This window comes from Merops nubicus, unplaced genomic scaffold (genome assembly GCF_000691845.1).
Source record: "Merops nubicus isolate BGI_N331 unplaced genomic scaffold, ASM69184v1 scaffold29455, whole genome shotgun sequence".
Taxonomy (NCBI): domain Eukaryota; kingdom Metazoa; phylum Chordata; class Aves; order Coraciiformes; family Meropidae; genus Merops; species Merops nubicus.
The window spans coordinates 710-18,275 of record NW_008608067.1 but is presented as its reverse complement, the minus strand read 5'-3'; the positions used below and the strand labels follow the sequence as shown (position 1 = coordinate 18,275).

At 54.8% G+C, this 17,566-nt stretch overlaps 2 protein-coding genes across 2 annotated transcripts; one reads left to right on the top strand and one right to left on the bottom strand.

Moving 5' to 3' along the window:
• Window positions 1-5: 5 nt before the first annotated feature.
• Window positions 6-1,830, top strand: CHADL (chondroadherin-like; the record flags this gene model as incomplete). Its single annotated transcript, XM_008940165.1, has 3 exons — window positions 6-404; window positions 1,065-1,231; window positions 1,605-1,830. Coding segments are annotated over 3 exons (792 nt in total), but the record flags the coding sequence as incomplete, so codon positions are not given.
• A 1,945-nt stretch (window positions 1,831-3,775) lies between these two features.
• L3MBTL2 (l(3)mbt-like 2 (Drosophila)) lies at window positions 3,776-17,121 on the bottom strand. The gene is made up of 16 exons (XM_008940164.1): window positions 16,863-17,121; window positions 16,493-16,626; window positions 16,020-16,143; window positions 15,058-15,137; window positions 14,405-14,522; window positions 13,893-14,027; window positions 13,119-13,207; window positions 11,321-11,552; window positions 11,055-11,134; window positions 10,374-10,478; window positions 9,083-9,230; window positions 8,522-8,604; window positions 6,572-6,806; window positions 5,747-5,815; window positions 4,721-4,843; window positions 3,776-3,885 (listed from the first exon to the last, which is right to left on the bottom strand). Exons 1-16 carry the CDS (start codon window positions 17,119-17,121, stop codon window positions 3,776-3,778), a joined length of 2,124 nt encoding a protein of 707 aa, XP_008938412.1.
• Between the last annotated feature and the right edge of the window lie 445 nt (window positions 17,122-17,566).

Here is a 17,566-nt window from a genome sequence, read left to right as displayed (position 1 = left end):
GCCTGGCCTACCTCCACCTGGACCGCAACGCCCTCGCCCACCTGCCCGCAGGCACCTTCCGGCTCCTGCCCGCCCTCATCTCCCTGCACCTGCAGCACAACGCCCTGCAGGAGCTGGCGGAGGGCACCCTGGCAGGGGCCGGGGCCCTGCGCTGGCTCTACCTCGCCGAGAACGGCCTCAGGCACATCGCCCCCGCCGCCCTGGCTCCTGCCAAGATGCTGGAGAAGCTGCACCTGGAGGGAAACGGGCTGGTGGAGGTGCCCACGGCGGCCCTGCGGGGCCTGCCTGCCCTCAGCAAGCTGAAGCTGTCCCGAAACCCCATCAAGTGTGTGGAGGATGGCGCTTTCCTGCCCGTGGCCTCCAGCCTTCAGCACCTCTACCTGGACAACATGGGCCTGGAGCAGGTGGGTGTGTGGCTGGGGAGCCCCTGATGGAACAGCCATAGGGCCCATCTCGCTCCCGTGCCCAGGGCTGGTCACCCAGATAGGACCATCCTGATGTATGGCCTGGACTCCCAAAGGCCTTAGGAGGTGTTCTACAGTCTGGCTGGGAAGAGAACCTCCCTGGGGCTCAGTCTGGGCACAGCTCCAACCTGCCCCACAGTCCCCTGGAACAGTCCCGCTCCCTCTGGGTCTTAAGGACACACAATTTCAGTGAGGTCCAGACCATTCCCGAAACCACCACCTTCCCCCAGCTCTACCTCTTACTACAAGTGTCCTGGCAGCCTTTTCTCCACTATTGCCCTGAATTCCTCCATCCTCTAAAAAAGAGAAAAGCAGTGTTAGCACACCTCTCCTAAGGACCATCCATCTTTAACAGCACTCAGGGATTGCCCCAAAACCTCCTGTGTCACCTTTCCAGGCAGACTGAGCAGGATCTGGTGAGTCCCCAAATGTGCCTGGAAGCAGCCGAGCTGAGCGGTCCCTGAGCACTCGTGCTGCTACTTACAACAGCTCTCTCAGGGGGCCACCAGGCTCAGGACAGGCTGTCTCAGCCCCCCAAGGCTGATCAGCAGCACAGGGTCCTCATCAGGACCACCCTGACTCACAGTCCCTTCCCTGCAGATTTCCCCCCGTGCTTTTGCTGGCCTTGGTCCCAAGATCAGAAGCCTCTACCTGGAGAACAACAAAATGAGCAACATCCCCCTCATGAGCAACTTCACCGGGCTGGAGATCCTCAACTTGAGGGACGTGCCTTTCCACTGTGACTGCCAGCTCCTGCCTCTGCACAGGTGAGTGTCACGAGGGGTGGGAGCAGACCTGTAGGACCACCCGACCCTACTACACAGGGACACAAGCCCATGGCACACTGGCCCTTTCGGGTCTTCTCCTGTGACACACGGGCCCTTTTCTTGTCTTCTCCCATGGTGGGGAGGTGGAACACACCTACACGCAAGGATGGAAGCAGCCTGGTGTAGGAAGTTCCTGGTTTAGGGAAAGCAGCTGCCAGCTGGGGTCGGCAGATACTCAGATATTCAAAGGTTGCCCAAGCGAGGCCCTTGGCAACCCAGCCCGGCTCTGAAGGACCCACTCACGGTCACAGAGTTTCATCTCCCCCTTTGCCCTGTCCCCATTCCTTTCCCTGATCTCCTGCCACGTTTCCAGGTGGATCAACAAACTCAACCTCCGCGTAGGGGCCACCTGTGGGTCCCCTGCAGAAGCCCAGGGGCTGAAGGTGAAACTCTCCACTGCCTTCCAAACCTGCCCCGGTGGGCGCCGAGGTGCAAGTGGGGGAGCCGGTCCTGACAAGACCGAGGCTGCAAGCAAGCCCAGCAAGAAAAAGAGATCAGGAAAATCACCAGCCAGAGGATTCAAGAAGAACAGGGCGTAGGGAACGCGTGCAGGACACGACAGGGCTGTACCCACACTGTGGTGAGAGCAGTTCTTCCAGACTCCTAGTTCTCCACCACAGCCATATGGCCGCTGCAGGAGCTGCAGAGAGAGCCTGGTGCCACCAAAGAGATGCCAACGTGCCAAAGATGCATGGCTTGGTTTTGCAGGACACAGAGCCACGTTACCCTGGAAAGAACTTGTGCAGAAACCTCCAGTAGCCTTTGCAGCATGCTTGGTGGACTGTTAAGCACCAAGCCAAATCCTTGATTTTTCTTCCCCAGGTTCTCTCTCTGGCCATGTGGGAAAGCTGGAATCCACAAGTTTGGTTTTATTTTTAAGAGCATGGTGCTTTCACAGCTTCAGGAAGGGCTGAGGAGCCACGAGGGGGACTGCAAACAGCAACACAAGACCCTGCCCTGGCTCAAATCTTAGAGCAGAAAATGTAAAAATTATCATCAGTGAAAACAGTGTCTGAATTGCCAGCCCCAATTCCCAGCAGCAACTCAGAATTAAACGTAAGCAGATCAAAACCTTTCTCTTGCCTGCAGAATTTTTGTCAGTGGTTCAGTTGGTGGAAGGGGATCACTGATCCCATGTGATCCCATCATAAGCAAAGTGCCCAACCCCATTCCCCAGGGCAGCCCGTCTGGGACCTCATCCTGGTGCTGGTCACTTGGCAGAAGAGACCAACTCCCACCTCACCCCAACCTTTCATTTCTACTTGTTCCACTGCTCCCCCAAGGCACTTTCCTCCCTCTCCAGTTAAAGGCTCCACTCAAATCTTCAGAAAGGAAAAGAGGGAGCCCATGCTAATTATTCTCAGTCTCTGCCCCATGTCTTCCAGACAGCTTGGCAATATTAGTCATTAGTCTCTTGGTGCATTATTTTTGGCATGAACACGGGAAGTAGTTTATCATCAGAAGGTATTGTCTGGCAGCCATTTCATGGCCAAGGCCACCATTTCGTGGCCAAGGCAGTGTCCTGGGCAGCCACCCTGTCCCCAGCTGGGCCCTGCAGTGGCACTGGCAGGCAGGACACTCCCCACCTGCAACAAAGTTCACAGGAACCTTCCCCAGGAGAATTAAAACCATTTCTCAGCACTGTTGCCACACCGACCTTCCTGATTTCTGTCCTGAAAAGAAAAAACCTGTTGCATGCCTCAAAAAAACCCACCCAGAATGCTGTTTACTTACAGCAATGTGCTCAGAGCCCTCTGCTCCTCCCCATCTTGGCTAACCCCAGTATTCTGGGGATCCAGAAAGCAGATACACAAGCCTTTGGCCTCTTCCTCAAGTTTAATTCACAGGGCTTTTAGGGCAAGATCACAGATCAAATTTATGGTAGGACCACTAAAAAAATCAAAATCCTGTGCACCATGTCCTCTGCAGTTCTGGGTTCAAAGGCAAGAAATGGTGACACTCAGAGAGGTCTCTTGCTCCTTCTAGAGGCATCACCCCTTGTTCTCTCACCTCTTCCTGCTCCTTCTGTCCTGACTTTCTCAGGGGTTTAGGTGTTGCAGGGCCCAGACCAGGGAGCACAGCACCAACATCCTACCAGGGCAGCCTGTTTCCTGACACGTGTGACCTGCACACGTCAGCCCACCACCTGCAGCTACAGCCAAAACCCCAAAACCCTTTGTGCTCTGGCAGACCCCTTCCCCATCAGGAACTCCTGCTCAGAAAGGTGCCCTCAACACCTGCAGCCACCCTGGCCACACTCCTCAGCCCACCTGTGGCCTTTCTGGAGTCTGTTTCCCAGAGCTTCAAGTTACAAGCCTGGGGGAAATTTTCTTGCATGCCAGAAGAACAGAGTTGAGATGTTGCAGAGCAGTCTGCCTCAAAAAGGGAAGGCCCTTTTAGTGTCCTGGTTTCCTTTGCTGAGGCCTTCCCCAAAAAGCAAGGTGAAGCACAGGCTCCTGTGGGCTGCTGAGGGACACTCTAGGATCAGTCCATGTCCTCCTCCTTTATGCTGCTGACAGGAATGGGAAGCTCTGTGGCTCCAAACTCTGCTTCTGAGGGGTCAATGCTTTCTTCTTTCACCTGCACAGCAATGACTAACCAGTGACAGACAGAGAGAAAGAAAAAATAACAAAATCAAAATCCTGCTGCCTTGCCCCAGAGCCAGTTCAGTTCATGCACATACTCAAAACATCCCAAGTTTCCAGCCCACCTCTTGGGGGTCCCTCACCACAGGCAGGCCTGTCTTGCTTGCACAAACCTACCCGTGGTCATAGCAGTGAGCAGGACAGGACCAAACCCTGGCAGCACTCAGCTGCCTGCTCCCTGCAACAGCTTCTAAGGCTGAGGGAGGAAGAGCCAGTGTGGTCCATTCTCTACCTGCCTGGGTCCACACAGGAGAAATTAAACCTGTGAGCAACAGGGGCTTTCATCAGGCTCCATCCCTCTGTGCTCAAAGCACCTCACCCACCCTCTTCCCCAACACCCACAGGGGTTGGCAGGTGACCCAGATGCTCTTCTGGTCACCACAGCTCTTGCTGCTCAGCCTGGTGGGCTGTTCCCAAGCTGCAGCAGCCCTTTGGGGACTGGGGTGTGACAGCACACCCCCGACACAGCCACCTTGTCTCTCCTCCCTGACTGACCCCACACAACCCGACTGCTCAGCAGGGCAGCCAGGCCCTTAGCAGGATCAAGGTACCATTGCTGTCCTGGTGCCACCAAACCTCCTCAGGGAAATCAGACACAGGTTTTCTTCAATTCTGTCTCTGGAGGAGTGGGGAGGGACATTTGGCACGGTACTGCCCCACCCTGCCTGGGCACACCCACAGCTGCAAGCCAAGAGGCAGCACATGCCCGAGAAGGGCTGGTGGCACGCAGGGTACACATGAGAGAGCTGTATGTGGCTTCTGGGCAGAGCAACTCAGTCCTTACTCTCATCAGGTGGTGGCTCTGGCAGAGGCTTGCTGGCAGCTTTTGCTTCTTGATTCCCCTTTGGGGTGGAAGCCTTCTTCACAGTCTGCTTCATGTTGCGGGTTTTGGGAGGTAACTTTTTTCCTTAATGGAAGAGAGAAGAGAGCATGTGGAAAAGTGTTCCTTCTCCTCTGAAAAAATAAGCAACCCTGCTCCACTGAGAAACCACAGGACAGGGACCAGCACCACCGACCAGCCAGCTACATGGTCATTAGCTGTCAATGGGTTACTGGACAAAAACGGAGAAAAATCCTATGGTCATCATCCCAAAATATGCTCCTCTGTGTTCTCCTTCCTTAAAGGCAAGGCACTTCAGCACCTGCTTAACTGCCACGGAGCAGGTCCTGTGGGATCAGTCTGCAGTCAGCTTTGCTTACCTGGATGGGTCTAGTCCTAGGTAATGGGCATGTTCCTGCAAGGCACAGACACTGTGGCACTAATGTTTTCAGCTTCAGCTGATGTTTTCATTTAGACTGAACGTCTTTATAGCCTTTAGATTTCATCTCCACCCTCCCAGGAAGGAGTTTCTTGCCTGTCTACACATGATCTGCCACAGCTACTGCAACAAAGACGACAGCAACAACAAGATGACACGATAACATGGTCTGGCCCCACCACTGACCACTTCAGCCACCTTAAGGCTTTGTTTCCCTCAGCACAAAGCAGGCAGGGCTGCTCTGCAGCAAACAATGTCCCTCCAAGCATGGACATGGGGAAAGCAGCACCACCTCATGCCTGGAAGCCAGCGTCACCTCTGCCTCAGCCAGCAGAACACAGACTGCCAAACAGACCCTTCCCACGCACGCAGCTCTGCTCTTTGAGGCAGTTAAGAAGGATGAAGCCCTGTTGTCAAACCCACAGCTGACCCGAGGGCATCCACGGCAAGACAAGGCCTCTCTCTCCTGCTCTGACGGGACATGGACAGGGTTCCTCTAACTGGGCTCAGCCTGCGAGTGAGCGGGAGGGCACTAATCAAACATCACTCACTCTTCTTTCCATAGGGTTTCTTCTTCTTCTTCTTGGGCACCTCCTTGGCCTTCACTGGAGTTGTGGGCTCTGTCATGGAGACGAGAGGGAAACGAAAGCCAAGTCCCATAACCAGTAGGTAACTGGGATGAAGTGACATAAGCGAGAAACAAGATACACCCGTCCCCCCGAGCCGACGCCCTCTTCCCGAGACAACCAGCTGAGGGGAAAGCAAGGCTCTAGAGCAGCTGCTCTGTGCTTCCAGGCCAGGGGCTGGGGCAGCACAGGGGAGAGAGGCCCAGCAGACTGGGCAGGGGCAGTCAAGAAAAAAAAGAGTCACAGCTTGGGACAAGAAGGCAAACATCCGCAGAGGCGAGGCAGAGGCCTCCCTGTGACAAGGGAAGGAAGAAACTCCTCAGGGGGATGCTCTTACCTTTTACAGACAGAGCCAGGAAATGGATGAGAAAAGGGAGCAGGGGCCGAGCTCCCCCTGCTACCTGGCTGAGGCTGTAGGCACGCTTAGTAAAAGGGAGCTGTGCAGGGACAGGACTACCTGGAACTCTACCTGACTTCATCACGAGCCATTCTCTGTTGGCGTGTAGGTGGGGGAACAGAGAGAAAAGGGAGCCACCCTCAAATCTCAGGCTGTCTTCTCCCCACCAGAGCCCTCCCTCTGCCAGCTGCTAGAACGTCTAGCAGCAGAGGAAGATTTATGGCAGCCAGCACAAATCAAGGAGGCGATTTTCTCCTCCCTACAAGGCCCCAAAAAAAGAGGAGCCACTCCCGGAGCAGGAGGAAGGAAACCTTTGTCTCTAAGGTAGGAAACCACAGAAAACCTTCACTCACCTTGGACGACAGGGGGCTGGAGCTGGTAGCCTATGAGCTCACACCACCCCACGGGATAGATGTCAGGGGACTCACAGTCCACCCACTGGTCGTACTCGTTGTCCCAGCCGTCGAAGTGGATGCTGAGGAGGCGCTGGACGACGCGGTTCACCGTGGCCACGCAGATCAGCCTGGGCTCCATCAGGTCCACTGCCTCCACTTTCATGCCCGCCTTGAAGCCGTGGTTTGGGCAGTCCTGAGGGCAGATAAAATACACAAACATGAAAAAAAACAAACCCGAGGCCATCGCACCCAGTCCAAAGCCAGAGCTGGCCACCAGCACCCTAGAGCAGGCTTGCCTCCAGCTTAAAGCAAGCAGAGAAGCAGCCCACAGTCACACAGCAGAACCAGCCAGAAGGGGCACAACACAAACAGGTCCAAGGCCAGCTGTGTCCTGAGGAAATCTCAGCCCAGCCTTTAGAAACAAGATCCTGACCTAGGGGGGAGCAGCAGGCAGGGGACACCAGATCACAGCCACTAACCCGAGGCAGCCCTGGGAAATCTGGAAGATGGGCTGCAGCAGTTTTGCTGGTACAAAGCAGACTCCCCCCACCCACAGTCACAGGTATAGGAGCCTGGAGCTTCCTAGAGAAGTGCAAGTCACACTCAGAGGGACATTGCTTGTGCCAAACAGGCCTTTACTTAGAAAGCACATAGTCCTGTGCCTTGGGCTCTCCTTAGAAGTGCTGACTGGCAGCAAAGAGCAACCCAGCAGAGACACTGGATACTGTCTGTCCTGATTTCAGGAGGGCTATTGACACTGTGTCCCATAAGATCCTCAGAGACACAGATAAAAGTATAGGTGGGATGAGGACACTGAGGTGGATTGAAAAGTGACTGAGTGGCTGGGCCCAGAGGATGGTGATTATTGGCATGAAGTCTAGCTGGAGACCAGTAATTAATTAGTAGTGCACCCCAGGGGTCAATACTGGATCCAATCCAGTTCAACATCATCATTAATTATCTGGATGACATTATGGAGTGTCATGTCAAACTTGGCAAGTTTGCTGGTGATACAAAACTGGGAGGAGACTGAAAGACTAGAGGGTTGTGCTGCCATCCAGAGGGACCTCAACAGGATGGAGGAATGGTCTGACAGGAACCTCCTGCAGTTCAGCAAAAGGAAATGTCAAGTCTTGCACATGGGGAGGAACAACCCCAGGCACCAGCACACGCTGGGGGCAAAGTGGCTGGAAAGCAGCTTGGCAGAAAAGGGCCCAGGGATTCTGGTGGATACCAGGCTGAACAAGAGCCACCAGTGTGCCCCTGGGACAAAGAAGGCCAATGGTCACCTGGGCTGCATGAGGGGAATGCTCCCAGCAGGTCAAGGGAGGTGATCCCTCCCCTCTACTCAGCACTGGGGAGGCCACACCTGCAGTGCTGGGTCCATTTCTGGGCTCCCCAGTACAGGGGAATCAGGGACATACTGGATAGTCCAGCAAAGGGCCACAAAGACCATGAGGGGACTGGTGCATCTTTTATATGAGAGAGCTGGGAGTGCTCAGCCTAGAGAAGGCTCAGGGGACCTTATCAGTGTGTATAAATGCCTGAAGGGATGGTGCAAAGATGGAGCCAGACTCTTCTCAGTGGCAGGACCAGAAGCAATGGGCACAGACTGAAGCACAGGAAGCTCCCTCTGAACACGAGGAAACACTTTTTTACTCTCAGTGCACCTGAGCACTGGCCCAGGTTGCCCAGAGAGGTCCCAGAGCCTCCATCCATGGAGACATTCAAAAGCTGTCTGGGACATGGTCCTGGGCAATCTACTCTAGGTGACTCTGCTTGAAGCAGGAGTGTTGGACAAGATGACCTCCCTTCCACCTCAACCATTCTGTGGCAGACAGAGCTCTTGAGCTCCTCCTTGCCAACTGCAAGCATCCCTACACATCTCTTCCTTCTGGGAGTACTCACTGTGTTGAAGAGCCGTGCTGGAACAGGTCTTGATTTAGTCTTTTCCAGATAACTTTCCCAGCTGAAGGTCTTTGCATCTTGCCCTGCAGTAGGAAGAAATGGTGAGAAGAAAAAAGGCAGTCAGTGGGTAGACCAGCTGGGGAAAAGGCAGAATAGGCAGGAAGGAGGCACAGCAACTGGTTGCAAAGCAGTTTCATGAACCAGCACATACAGCTTGATCTTGGATCTAGTGCAGATTCCATGGCAATCCAGCACTCCCTCCAGCAGGCAAATCCAGGGAAGTGCAAGCTGCTACAACATCCAGTCAGTCACCTCCCTGGAGCTAACCACCATGCTGTCAATGCCCACTGGAGATGTTACTGCTTTCCACAAAGGACCAAGGCTTGGTCCATGGGCACAGCTTGAAAGGACTAGCTCTCTGAACCAGCCCTATCTCCCTAAAAAACAGGCAGATTAGGACCTTGTGGGTTTGATTCACCTGAACCTGACACCTCTCAAAAAAGCAAAGCCCAGCAGATTCTGTGTGCAGACTGGTACCACAGGGCAGGGTCCAAATCTCACCTTTTGGAGTGGTCAGAGTGATGTTGTTCCTCTTGCAGAAGTTGATGGGGAAGATGGCATGTGAGGAGGCATGATAGCAGAACCAGTCTGAGCTGTCATCAGAATTGGCTCCATCAATGCTGATCATGATATACCCATCCAAGAGGATCTGAGGGTGAAGGGCAGGAGTGTAGAGCTTTACTTGCTCTAAAGGATCCCCCCAAGAGTCCCCACAGACTGGTCACAACTGTCACTAGGTAGTAAAATACAACATTACATGCTCCAGGGCATGCCATAACTTCTCCTGACATGTTAGTCAACACAAGCTAATCCCCACAGCAGCAATTTCTGCAGGACTAGGTCCAACACTAATAGCCTTCTGAAAAGGACTCAGACATAAACAGTCAGGAGCTCTGTTCTCCCTCAGAAACAAACTTTATTGGCAGCCCAGAGACCCTCTACACCACTCAGGTCATGAACTTGTTACTGGGCAGAAGGGAAGGGCACCACCTTCAGAGCTGCCCCTTCTGCAGCAACAAGACTTATTCTGTTCTGTCACTGGCCACTGGTACTTCTCAAATGTGGTAGGCACATCTGCCCCAATCTCTCCACGTGTCCAAGCAATGGCTGAAGGGAACCTTTTACAGACACAGAGATTTCCCAGCATCCCCTTGCAAACTCCAAGAGACAAAACTCTCATGTTCCACGAGGGCAAACAGCTTCTTCAGGGAGTGGGAAAAGCACAAGTTGATGATATATATACCTTAGGACACACAATGCACCTTGCTGAGGAAACCAGGCCAAGCAATTTACTTCCCAGCACTGGCCCAGGAGTAGAGCTCACCTCCACCTCATCAAGAGGCTGCAGGAGACACATCCATCCCCAGCCTCCTACACCAGTGAATGCTGCCCATATAGACACTTCATCCTCACACAGAGGTCACCCCACAGCTCCCACCCTTTCCTTTCTCTCCTCAAGGCAGCACTACCGAGGCCTTTCTTTATGCCCTCCAAAAACTGGAGAACAAGTCTTCCCTACTGCATGCCCACAGGTGAAGGCAAGGGGGCTGCCAGTCACACACACTGGACAGGCAGCTTGCAGACCAAGCTTGCTCATCTTCACACTATCCACTCAGGCATACATGGAAAACTGGTTTCATCAGCTTCTTGGGCCTCTGAGCAACACCCCAGCACCCTCCACAGAGCAGCTGCCTTGCTCCCAACAGCCCTAATGCAAAAACCTACCCCAGTCTTACTCATCTGCAAAGACCCGAGGAGAAGCTGGAGACCCCATTCCACCCACAGAACTTACCTTGCAAACAGTGGCCACACAAATGTTGCCCAGATTCAGGGGGTCGATGGCCTCCAGTTTCATGCCTTCCTCAAACCATCCACCTTCAGGATAGACAGCTCGTACCTGAGGGAGACCCTGGTATAGAATCTGCTGTCCCAGCCCACCAAGAGTCCCCCCTGACACCATGTGTGCCAGGTGCAAACAGCACTAGAGCTTCTTTACTTGGCTCAACCCAAGGTGGAAGGAGAAGGAAGAAATGTTACAAGAGATACAAAGAGGCAGCCAAACCAGTGCTGTGTTTGTGTCAGCAACCTCCTGCCAAGGCTCAGGTCAGAGAGGCAGGCCCAGCAGCAAAGCAAGCCTCATTCTCATCTCAGTCCTCACCAGTCATCCAGCTCCTTGCTGGAACTGGCCTCTCCCATGCAATTGTCCTCCCTCTCCAACTCAAATCTCCAAGCAACTGTTTCCCCTTCACATGATTTCCTCAGTATGTTGTTGTCTTTTAGTTCTTCCAGTTTCCCATTTTGACCTGCCCCTGCCCAGCCACAGCCTCGACACCCCGAACACCCCCCTGCCCTGTAGCCATAAAAGAGACCAAGGAGCCATCCTCAGCCACCCTCAGAGGAGCACTACACCCCAGGAGGTGGTGGTCATTGCTTCCTTTGCTGTGGCCAGCACAGAAGGGCAGGCTTGTCCTACCTTCTTGAACAGACAGGGGACAGCATCACAGTAAATCTTCCGGAAGGTGGGATGGTTTGCCATGTCACTGCGCTTCTCCTCTGCCAGGGGTGGGAGAAACAGAGAGGTGAGAAACATGCAGCAACTGCAGGAAGGAAAGACACTGGTTATTAACTCCCTGCTGAGAGCTCAGCTGCTATACAAGCCCTGCATCAGACACCACAAGAAGTCTCCAGGTCCTGAGAAACACAACCTGACAGCGTTTGGTCTGGCGGCCTGATCCCTACCTGACTTCTTCATGCTGTGGCCCACTCGCCGTGACCAGCCCACGGGATGGATGAGGGGACTCCACATGTGGCACCAGAAGTCGTCGTCGCTGTCGCCGTCCTCGTAGAGCAGCCTGAGCCTGCCCCCAATGACCGTGTCCACCACCGCCATGCGCGTGCGGGACACCTGGTCCTTGTCCACCACCTCCACCCGCATGCCCTGCCGGAACAGGTACTTCATGCTCTCTGCCATCTGCCAAAAATCAAGAGGAGGGGAGCTCAGCACCACCCAGGTGTTCTTCTCCACCTGCTTCAGGCAAGAGCTGTTCCCGCAGACACCCTGGGCCAAGCCCCGGAGCTGACCCAGGCACCTCTGGGAGGGGTCACCAGGGGTTGGGGAGCTGCCCCACACAGGACAGCACCCTAAGTGCCCCCTGTCCTGGGGCCTCCTAACAGCCACCCCCGTCCTGGCCCAGCAGCTCTGCTCAGCCAGCACCAGTGTGAATGTTCCAAGCACAAGGAACTTGTGATGTCCCTCGTGTGCAGCAGGAGCCGAGCGAGGAGCCACGTGCCCCCTTCAGCCAGGAGCTGGTAAGGGTCTCGAGGCTGGAAGTAGTTAGAGGTGTAGCTGCCCACAGGCCAAGAGGAGTTTCACTTGACAAAAAACAGAGGCCAGGCCCCCCTTTTCACTTCTATACTCTGATGAGAGGTAGAGCAACATGGTGATCTACCTGCCAGCTCCACCTCCAGTGCCAGAGTCACTCAGCTAACCCAAAGGTGCAGGCACACCAAGTCCCTGGCTGCCTTTGAGACCTTCAGTCTACTGACACAGCTTAGCCCTACACAACACAACAAGGGGTTTGAAGAACACCTGATGTTCTGGCATGGAGACCCCAGAAGGCTGTGCAGCAGCTAAGCTCAGCAGACTCAAACATCCAAACCAGTCTACACCCAATTCCAGAACTTTAAAGAGAGGGTTCCCTCTCCCACCTCCTCTTTATTAGATGGGAGTGGGGATGCTGAGGAGGGAAAGACACTGACAACATCTCCCCCTACCACCTCCCCTCCAAGGTGTGAGCTCTCAGCTATGAGCTGTGCCCCTGACACAAGCAGCTACAAACATCCTCTCTACTTTCTGAGAAGCAACAAGGGAAACACCAACTACAAAGTCTTCAGCTCGGTGTCACCAACTGAAGGAAAACAGGAACACCCATCACCTGCCATCCCACCTGCTGTCTCTGGGACCATTATCCTCACTGGTGCTTTACAAAGCTGCCAGTGACAAATCTCTTCCCTCCAATGAGACCTCACCTCCCTGCAGGCTGCACATAAGAACTGCAGGAGCTACAAAGCTGGCAAGGCCACGGCACAGCTGCTGCCACAGCCCCTCGGGGGGAACCTGCACCCCTCTCCCTCCCTGCAGGCTGCTGTGCGACCAGCACTGAGGGCAAAGGTTTTTGACTCTCAGAGCCATTCCCCACCTCAGAAACAGAGGAGGGAAAGGCCAGGCAGGAGCTACACCAGCCTCTCCCCTCAGCAAAAAAAACAAACTCACCCTCAGGATTTTCCAGAGGTTGACAAGACAACAGTTTTTAAAGCCCATCTATGACCCAAAGGAGAAAGAGTTGTGCTGACAGAGGATAGGGGCTGTGCCATCACCTACAGCACCATGACAGGTGTCTCACTGCCCCTGTCCTGCCCACATTTCAAGTGGACACACGGGAGTTGCACAGATCAGAACCAGAAGAGATGTACTGCACACACAGCTCTTGGCTTTGGCTCCATTTCCATGAGGAACAGGACAGCCTCCCACACTTACCTTCATGTGGAAATCCACTGGGATGGTCCTGGCTCCCACCAGTTTTTTCATGAGGTAGCTTCTCCAGTCAGTGTACTTGGCATGAACAGCTGCATGAGCAGAGGGGAAAGAGCACACCCTTGTGGCTGAAGGCACTGGAGCACCACACCACACCTTCTTCCTCTCTGAGAGTCTGTCTGCATTCCAACACCACCTTCAGTCAGATCCTGCCCCTGCTCTCAGGCAGAGCCTGTTCTGCAAGCCCACCCTCACAACTGGCTGCAAGGGTCACTGTCACAGAATGGACTGGGCCAAGCAGCCAGCCTGCTCCTCTGACCTAAATGTGGAAGTGGTATTAGAGCAAAAGCACGTGAGCCATGTCAGGCAAACCTCAGCTTGCCACAATTCTGCTAAACTGGCATTCTCCTAACTGCTAGGTAAGCAGGGACTGGATCCAGTGCACTCCTCAGAGACACTACCCAGCATGTAGGACCAAAAAGTCCCCCCAGAGGTTAAGCCTAGCTACCATGTAGGTCAGAAGGAGGAGCAGCCACCTTCATCAGCCTCTGTCCATAGGTCTGAGACCAGCTCTGCATCCAGCACTCCCAGGGAGATGCAGAAGGAACAGTCCAAGCAGTATCCAGCTCCCCAGAGAACTAACTGCACCTTATGACTCAAAGCACAAGTGGAGCTGTGGTCCCCTGTACACAGGGAGCAGCTTTCCCACTGTGCTAGCCACAAACACAAGCTCCTCCACACCCAGGCACACGTTGACCCCTCTCACCCCACACTCACTTAGTGGTGGTACCAGGATTTTGCTGTTGATGGCACACCAGCCAATGGGGTGAATATCCACTGTGCCCAAATTGCACCAGAAGTCATGGGAAGCATCATTCTCAAAGCCCTCGTATCGCAGACGGGCCCTGTACCCTGCCAGGACAGAGCAGACAAGAGAAAGTCATTAGAGGCAAAGAATTTCTCCTTTCCCTGTTTGGCACCACAGGTTTAGTGCCTATAGCATGGCCTCCAGAGCTCTGCATAGGTTATCTGAGCTTCTCCAGCCATCCTGGGGGCAGAACTCCCCTCACAAAGAGCCTGGCACCAGAAGAGGAACCAGAAGCTGATTTCCTCCCATCCCTATATTGTGGCATTTCCTGCTACAAAACCTCTCAGCAGCTGCAGAGCTCCAAAGAGCTGATGTTTTGTTTGGCTGGGTCCTCTGAAGCCCCCCTCCCCTGGGGGGCTGCCCTGGAGCCATACCCACAGTCTGCCCCCCCCCCCCGTGGGGGGCTCCCCGGGAGCCATACCCACAGTCTGGATGACGGAGGCGATCCAGTAGACGCGGCTGGGCAGCACGGCGTCGCTGTTCAGCACCTCCACCTTCATGCCCTTCACCACATCGTCCCACTGGTCGAAGAGGGGCACCTGAGGGATTGAGGCAGCCACGTGAGGAGAGGGAAATGAACAGGTAGAGCAGGGCCAGGCCCTTCTTCCAGCCTTGAGATGTGCTTCAGGCCCAGATCACAACTCAAAAGGAACATAACAAGGGAGCTGTAATGCACAGAGGGGCCAGGGCTGCTGGAATACCCAAGAACTGCCACTTTTCCAGGCATCCACCTCGGCTACTTGGCCCACGAGGACTGCAGATGAGTATGATGGGAACCAGACATGCTGGAGGGACAGCTACTGCCAGGCCTACGTAGCCAGAGCTCCTCCCTGCTCCCCACCCTGGGCTGTGCTCACCCACAAAAACTGCAAAGGCCAAACCAGATGGCCACTAGGAGTCTGAAGGACTCCCATTCTTAGCTGCAAGAAGCCCCAACTTCTTTCCTTCCATCAGCTGGGGCTTAATAACCAGCTCCCCAGGCCCTTCCCCACCACTGGTCACACCAGCACAGGGCAGCCCTGTGCACAGGACACGTCCCAGGCTCACTGTGAGGCACAGAGAAGAAGAACTCACGTGTTTGAAGCAGCTGACAGGAGCTGCCTTGAAGCCGTGCTCCTGCAGGTACTTTGCCCAGTCAAAGCCCAGGACAAGTGCTGTAAGTGAGACAAAAATCAGGTGATGTTACAGAAAAGGCAGAGGAGTGCTCAGTCACCTCTGGACTGCAGCTTGCAGCCTGCTCTGGGACAGAGGCTCTGTCCCAGCATGCAGGGACTCTGCCTTCCAGTGCAGCTTTCCTGCTGGGGAGCTAGATCCTGGGAGTGCACAGGGGCCAGTCCCCACAAGAGGCACAGTGCATAATAACCAACCCTTGCTGTCACTTGCTTTTGAGGAAGGAGGGCCCAGAGGGGCAAAAAAGAGGGGTCAAATCCAGCCCAGGGCTCCAGCACCACGAGGAGAGCAGAGACCAGGTCCTGTCAGTGTGAAGCTGCTCAGCAGCTCTGCTCTCAGCAGCAACACTGTGGGGTCCTGTCAGCAGCACCCACTGCCCCAGAGTGGGACAGGGAACTCAGAGTGAAGCACTGGGGTGCTAGTCCCACAGTCACAGCATGAGCTTTTGCTGCACACAGCAGCTTGCCACTCCTTCTGCTGCAGAAACTGCTCCCCAGGGGATCAGGGGGTGATGTGGCTCATGTGTAACTCCACAGGCAGCTGGGCAGCCAAAGGCTGTGAGCAGCAGGGCACTTTAAGTCACCTCTGCCAGCAGAAATCAGCACCCTGTGGGACCATGACCACAGAGCTTATGCTCCAGGCCAAGCTGCACCAGGAGTGAGGTGAAGCTGAGGTAGAAGATGGGCAGGACCCCACCAGAGCTCTGTCAGCACCAGCAGGGAGAGGGATGTGCCCTGTGTCTGGCCAGCCTGTGTTGAAGTGGTCCACACACAGAGGGAAGAGCAGACTCTAGAGCTTACAGCCCTCCAGCTGTCCCCATGTCTGTGGCTTCAGCAGCTGCACCCCCTCCCACCTCTGGCACTCACCATCCTGACCCATCAGCGTCCCATCTGCCAGGTACCCCGTGCCCTGTGAATGGAGGAAGGCTCCAATCTTGGCTGACCAGGCTGCCTTGTGCAGGACTTTGGCTTTTTTGGTCGGTGGCTTCCCCTACAAAAGAAAGACCATTAGGAACAGCAGTGGCACAGCAGAGGAAGCCAGTCCCTGCAGCTGGCAAGCAGTGCCTGCACCTTCTCCTCAGGGTGATTCTCAGGTTACTGCAGTTTTTACTAAGGCTCTCATGAACAAGAAGAAACAGGAGGTAAAACACCAACGTGTCCTTCCTCAGCTTCTAGGGAGTACCACCCTTCAGCTGGCACACGTTCTCTGGGGGCTTCAGGCAGGAAGAAGCCACCACAGATAATGGCAGTGTGATGTTTCCCCAGAGAGCGAGTGCCCACCCCTGCACGCAGACACACCCTGCTCCATGCCCTGGGAAGGAGGAGGGGTTCTGACCCACCTGCAGTCTGGCCAGGATGCTGGCCTTCTTGGAGTTTGAGGAGTAGCTTCTAGAGCACGATACGCTGCAGAAGCGTTTGGTCTTGGAGAAGAAAGCCTCCTTGGTGCCCACGATCCCACACATCTCACACACAGCTGGGAGAAGGAAGGCACAAAAACGTACACAGTTGGCAGGGTGGATGCAGGACGAGGACAGAGCTGAGTCCCCACAACCCTTGTCACACACAGCAGCTGTCCTACAACCTCAATCCAGTGCTGCTCCCACATTCAAGGTCTAGCCACACACTTTTTGGCTTCCCCAGCCCTCCTTCTCTCCAGCAGCACGTGCTGGGGAGGTGCTGATGGCACAGAACAGGCAGGCAGTGCAGTACCTGGCTCGCAGCCGCTCTCCTCTATGGGCCAGCTCGTGGATATCTGGACCACAGGAGACAAGGGGAGCTCCCCAGCCTCCCGGTCTGCCGCCTCATCGTCACTCGACTCCTCCAGGCAGGAGCTGCTGTCGCTGCCCACGCTGCTGTTGTAGGCCCGGAAGCTGTCATAGCCCCCAAAGATGTCCAGTTCATCATCCTCCTCCTCGTCCTCCTCCTCCATCCGCTGCAAAGGGGAAGTTTCCTGGCAGACAGTAGACATCAACTGAAAAAAGAGTCAGCCTGCTTTGAACTAGATATTTTACCCTACAGCCCACAGCACATCTGCCCTCGCTGCCAAGGGGGTCTCTGGGACTGGGGAGAGGCCTCAGGGAGAGCAACGAGGCCTTGGAACAACCCCAAAGGCAGGAGTCTGAACCCCCAGCAGGGAAACTACTCCCCCAGCAACAGGTCCCTTCACAGGCTGCACTCTGCTTCCCAAGAGGCAACAAGGAGCCATGGAGCTGCAGCTACACAGCAAAAAGTTTGAGAAACGTGGAAAGAACACGTGGAAGCTGCATAGTCCAGAGCTGACCTCAGAAGCTGCAGCAGCAGGACAACAGAATAATATTGATAATGAGCTTTTGCCTGCAACCAGGTGTCTCCACAACGGAACATCTTCACTACCTCTTCTACTTGCTGTTGCAGTAAAAAAGCAGAGAGGCAGC

Excerpts from the sequence above, each read along its gene's own strand:
- L3MBTL2 (XM_008940164.1), bottom strand. The coding sequence starts at position 17,121 with ATGTCTACTGTCTGCCAGGAAACTTCCCCTTTGCAGCGGATGGAGGAG. Across the intron at positions 16,627-16,862 it reads GGAGAGCGGCTGCGAGCCAG|CTGTGTGTGAGATGTGTGGG; the intron begins GTACTGCACTGC and ends TCCTTCTCCCAG. Across the intron at positions 15,138-16,019 it reads GACGCTGATGGGTCAGGATG|CACTTGTCCTGGGCTTTGAC; the intron begins GTGAGTGCCAGA and ends TCTCACTTACAG.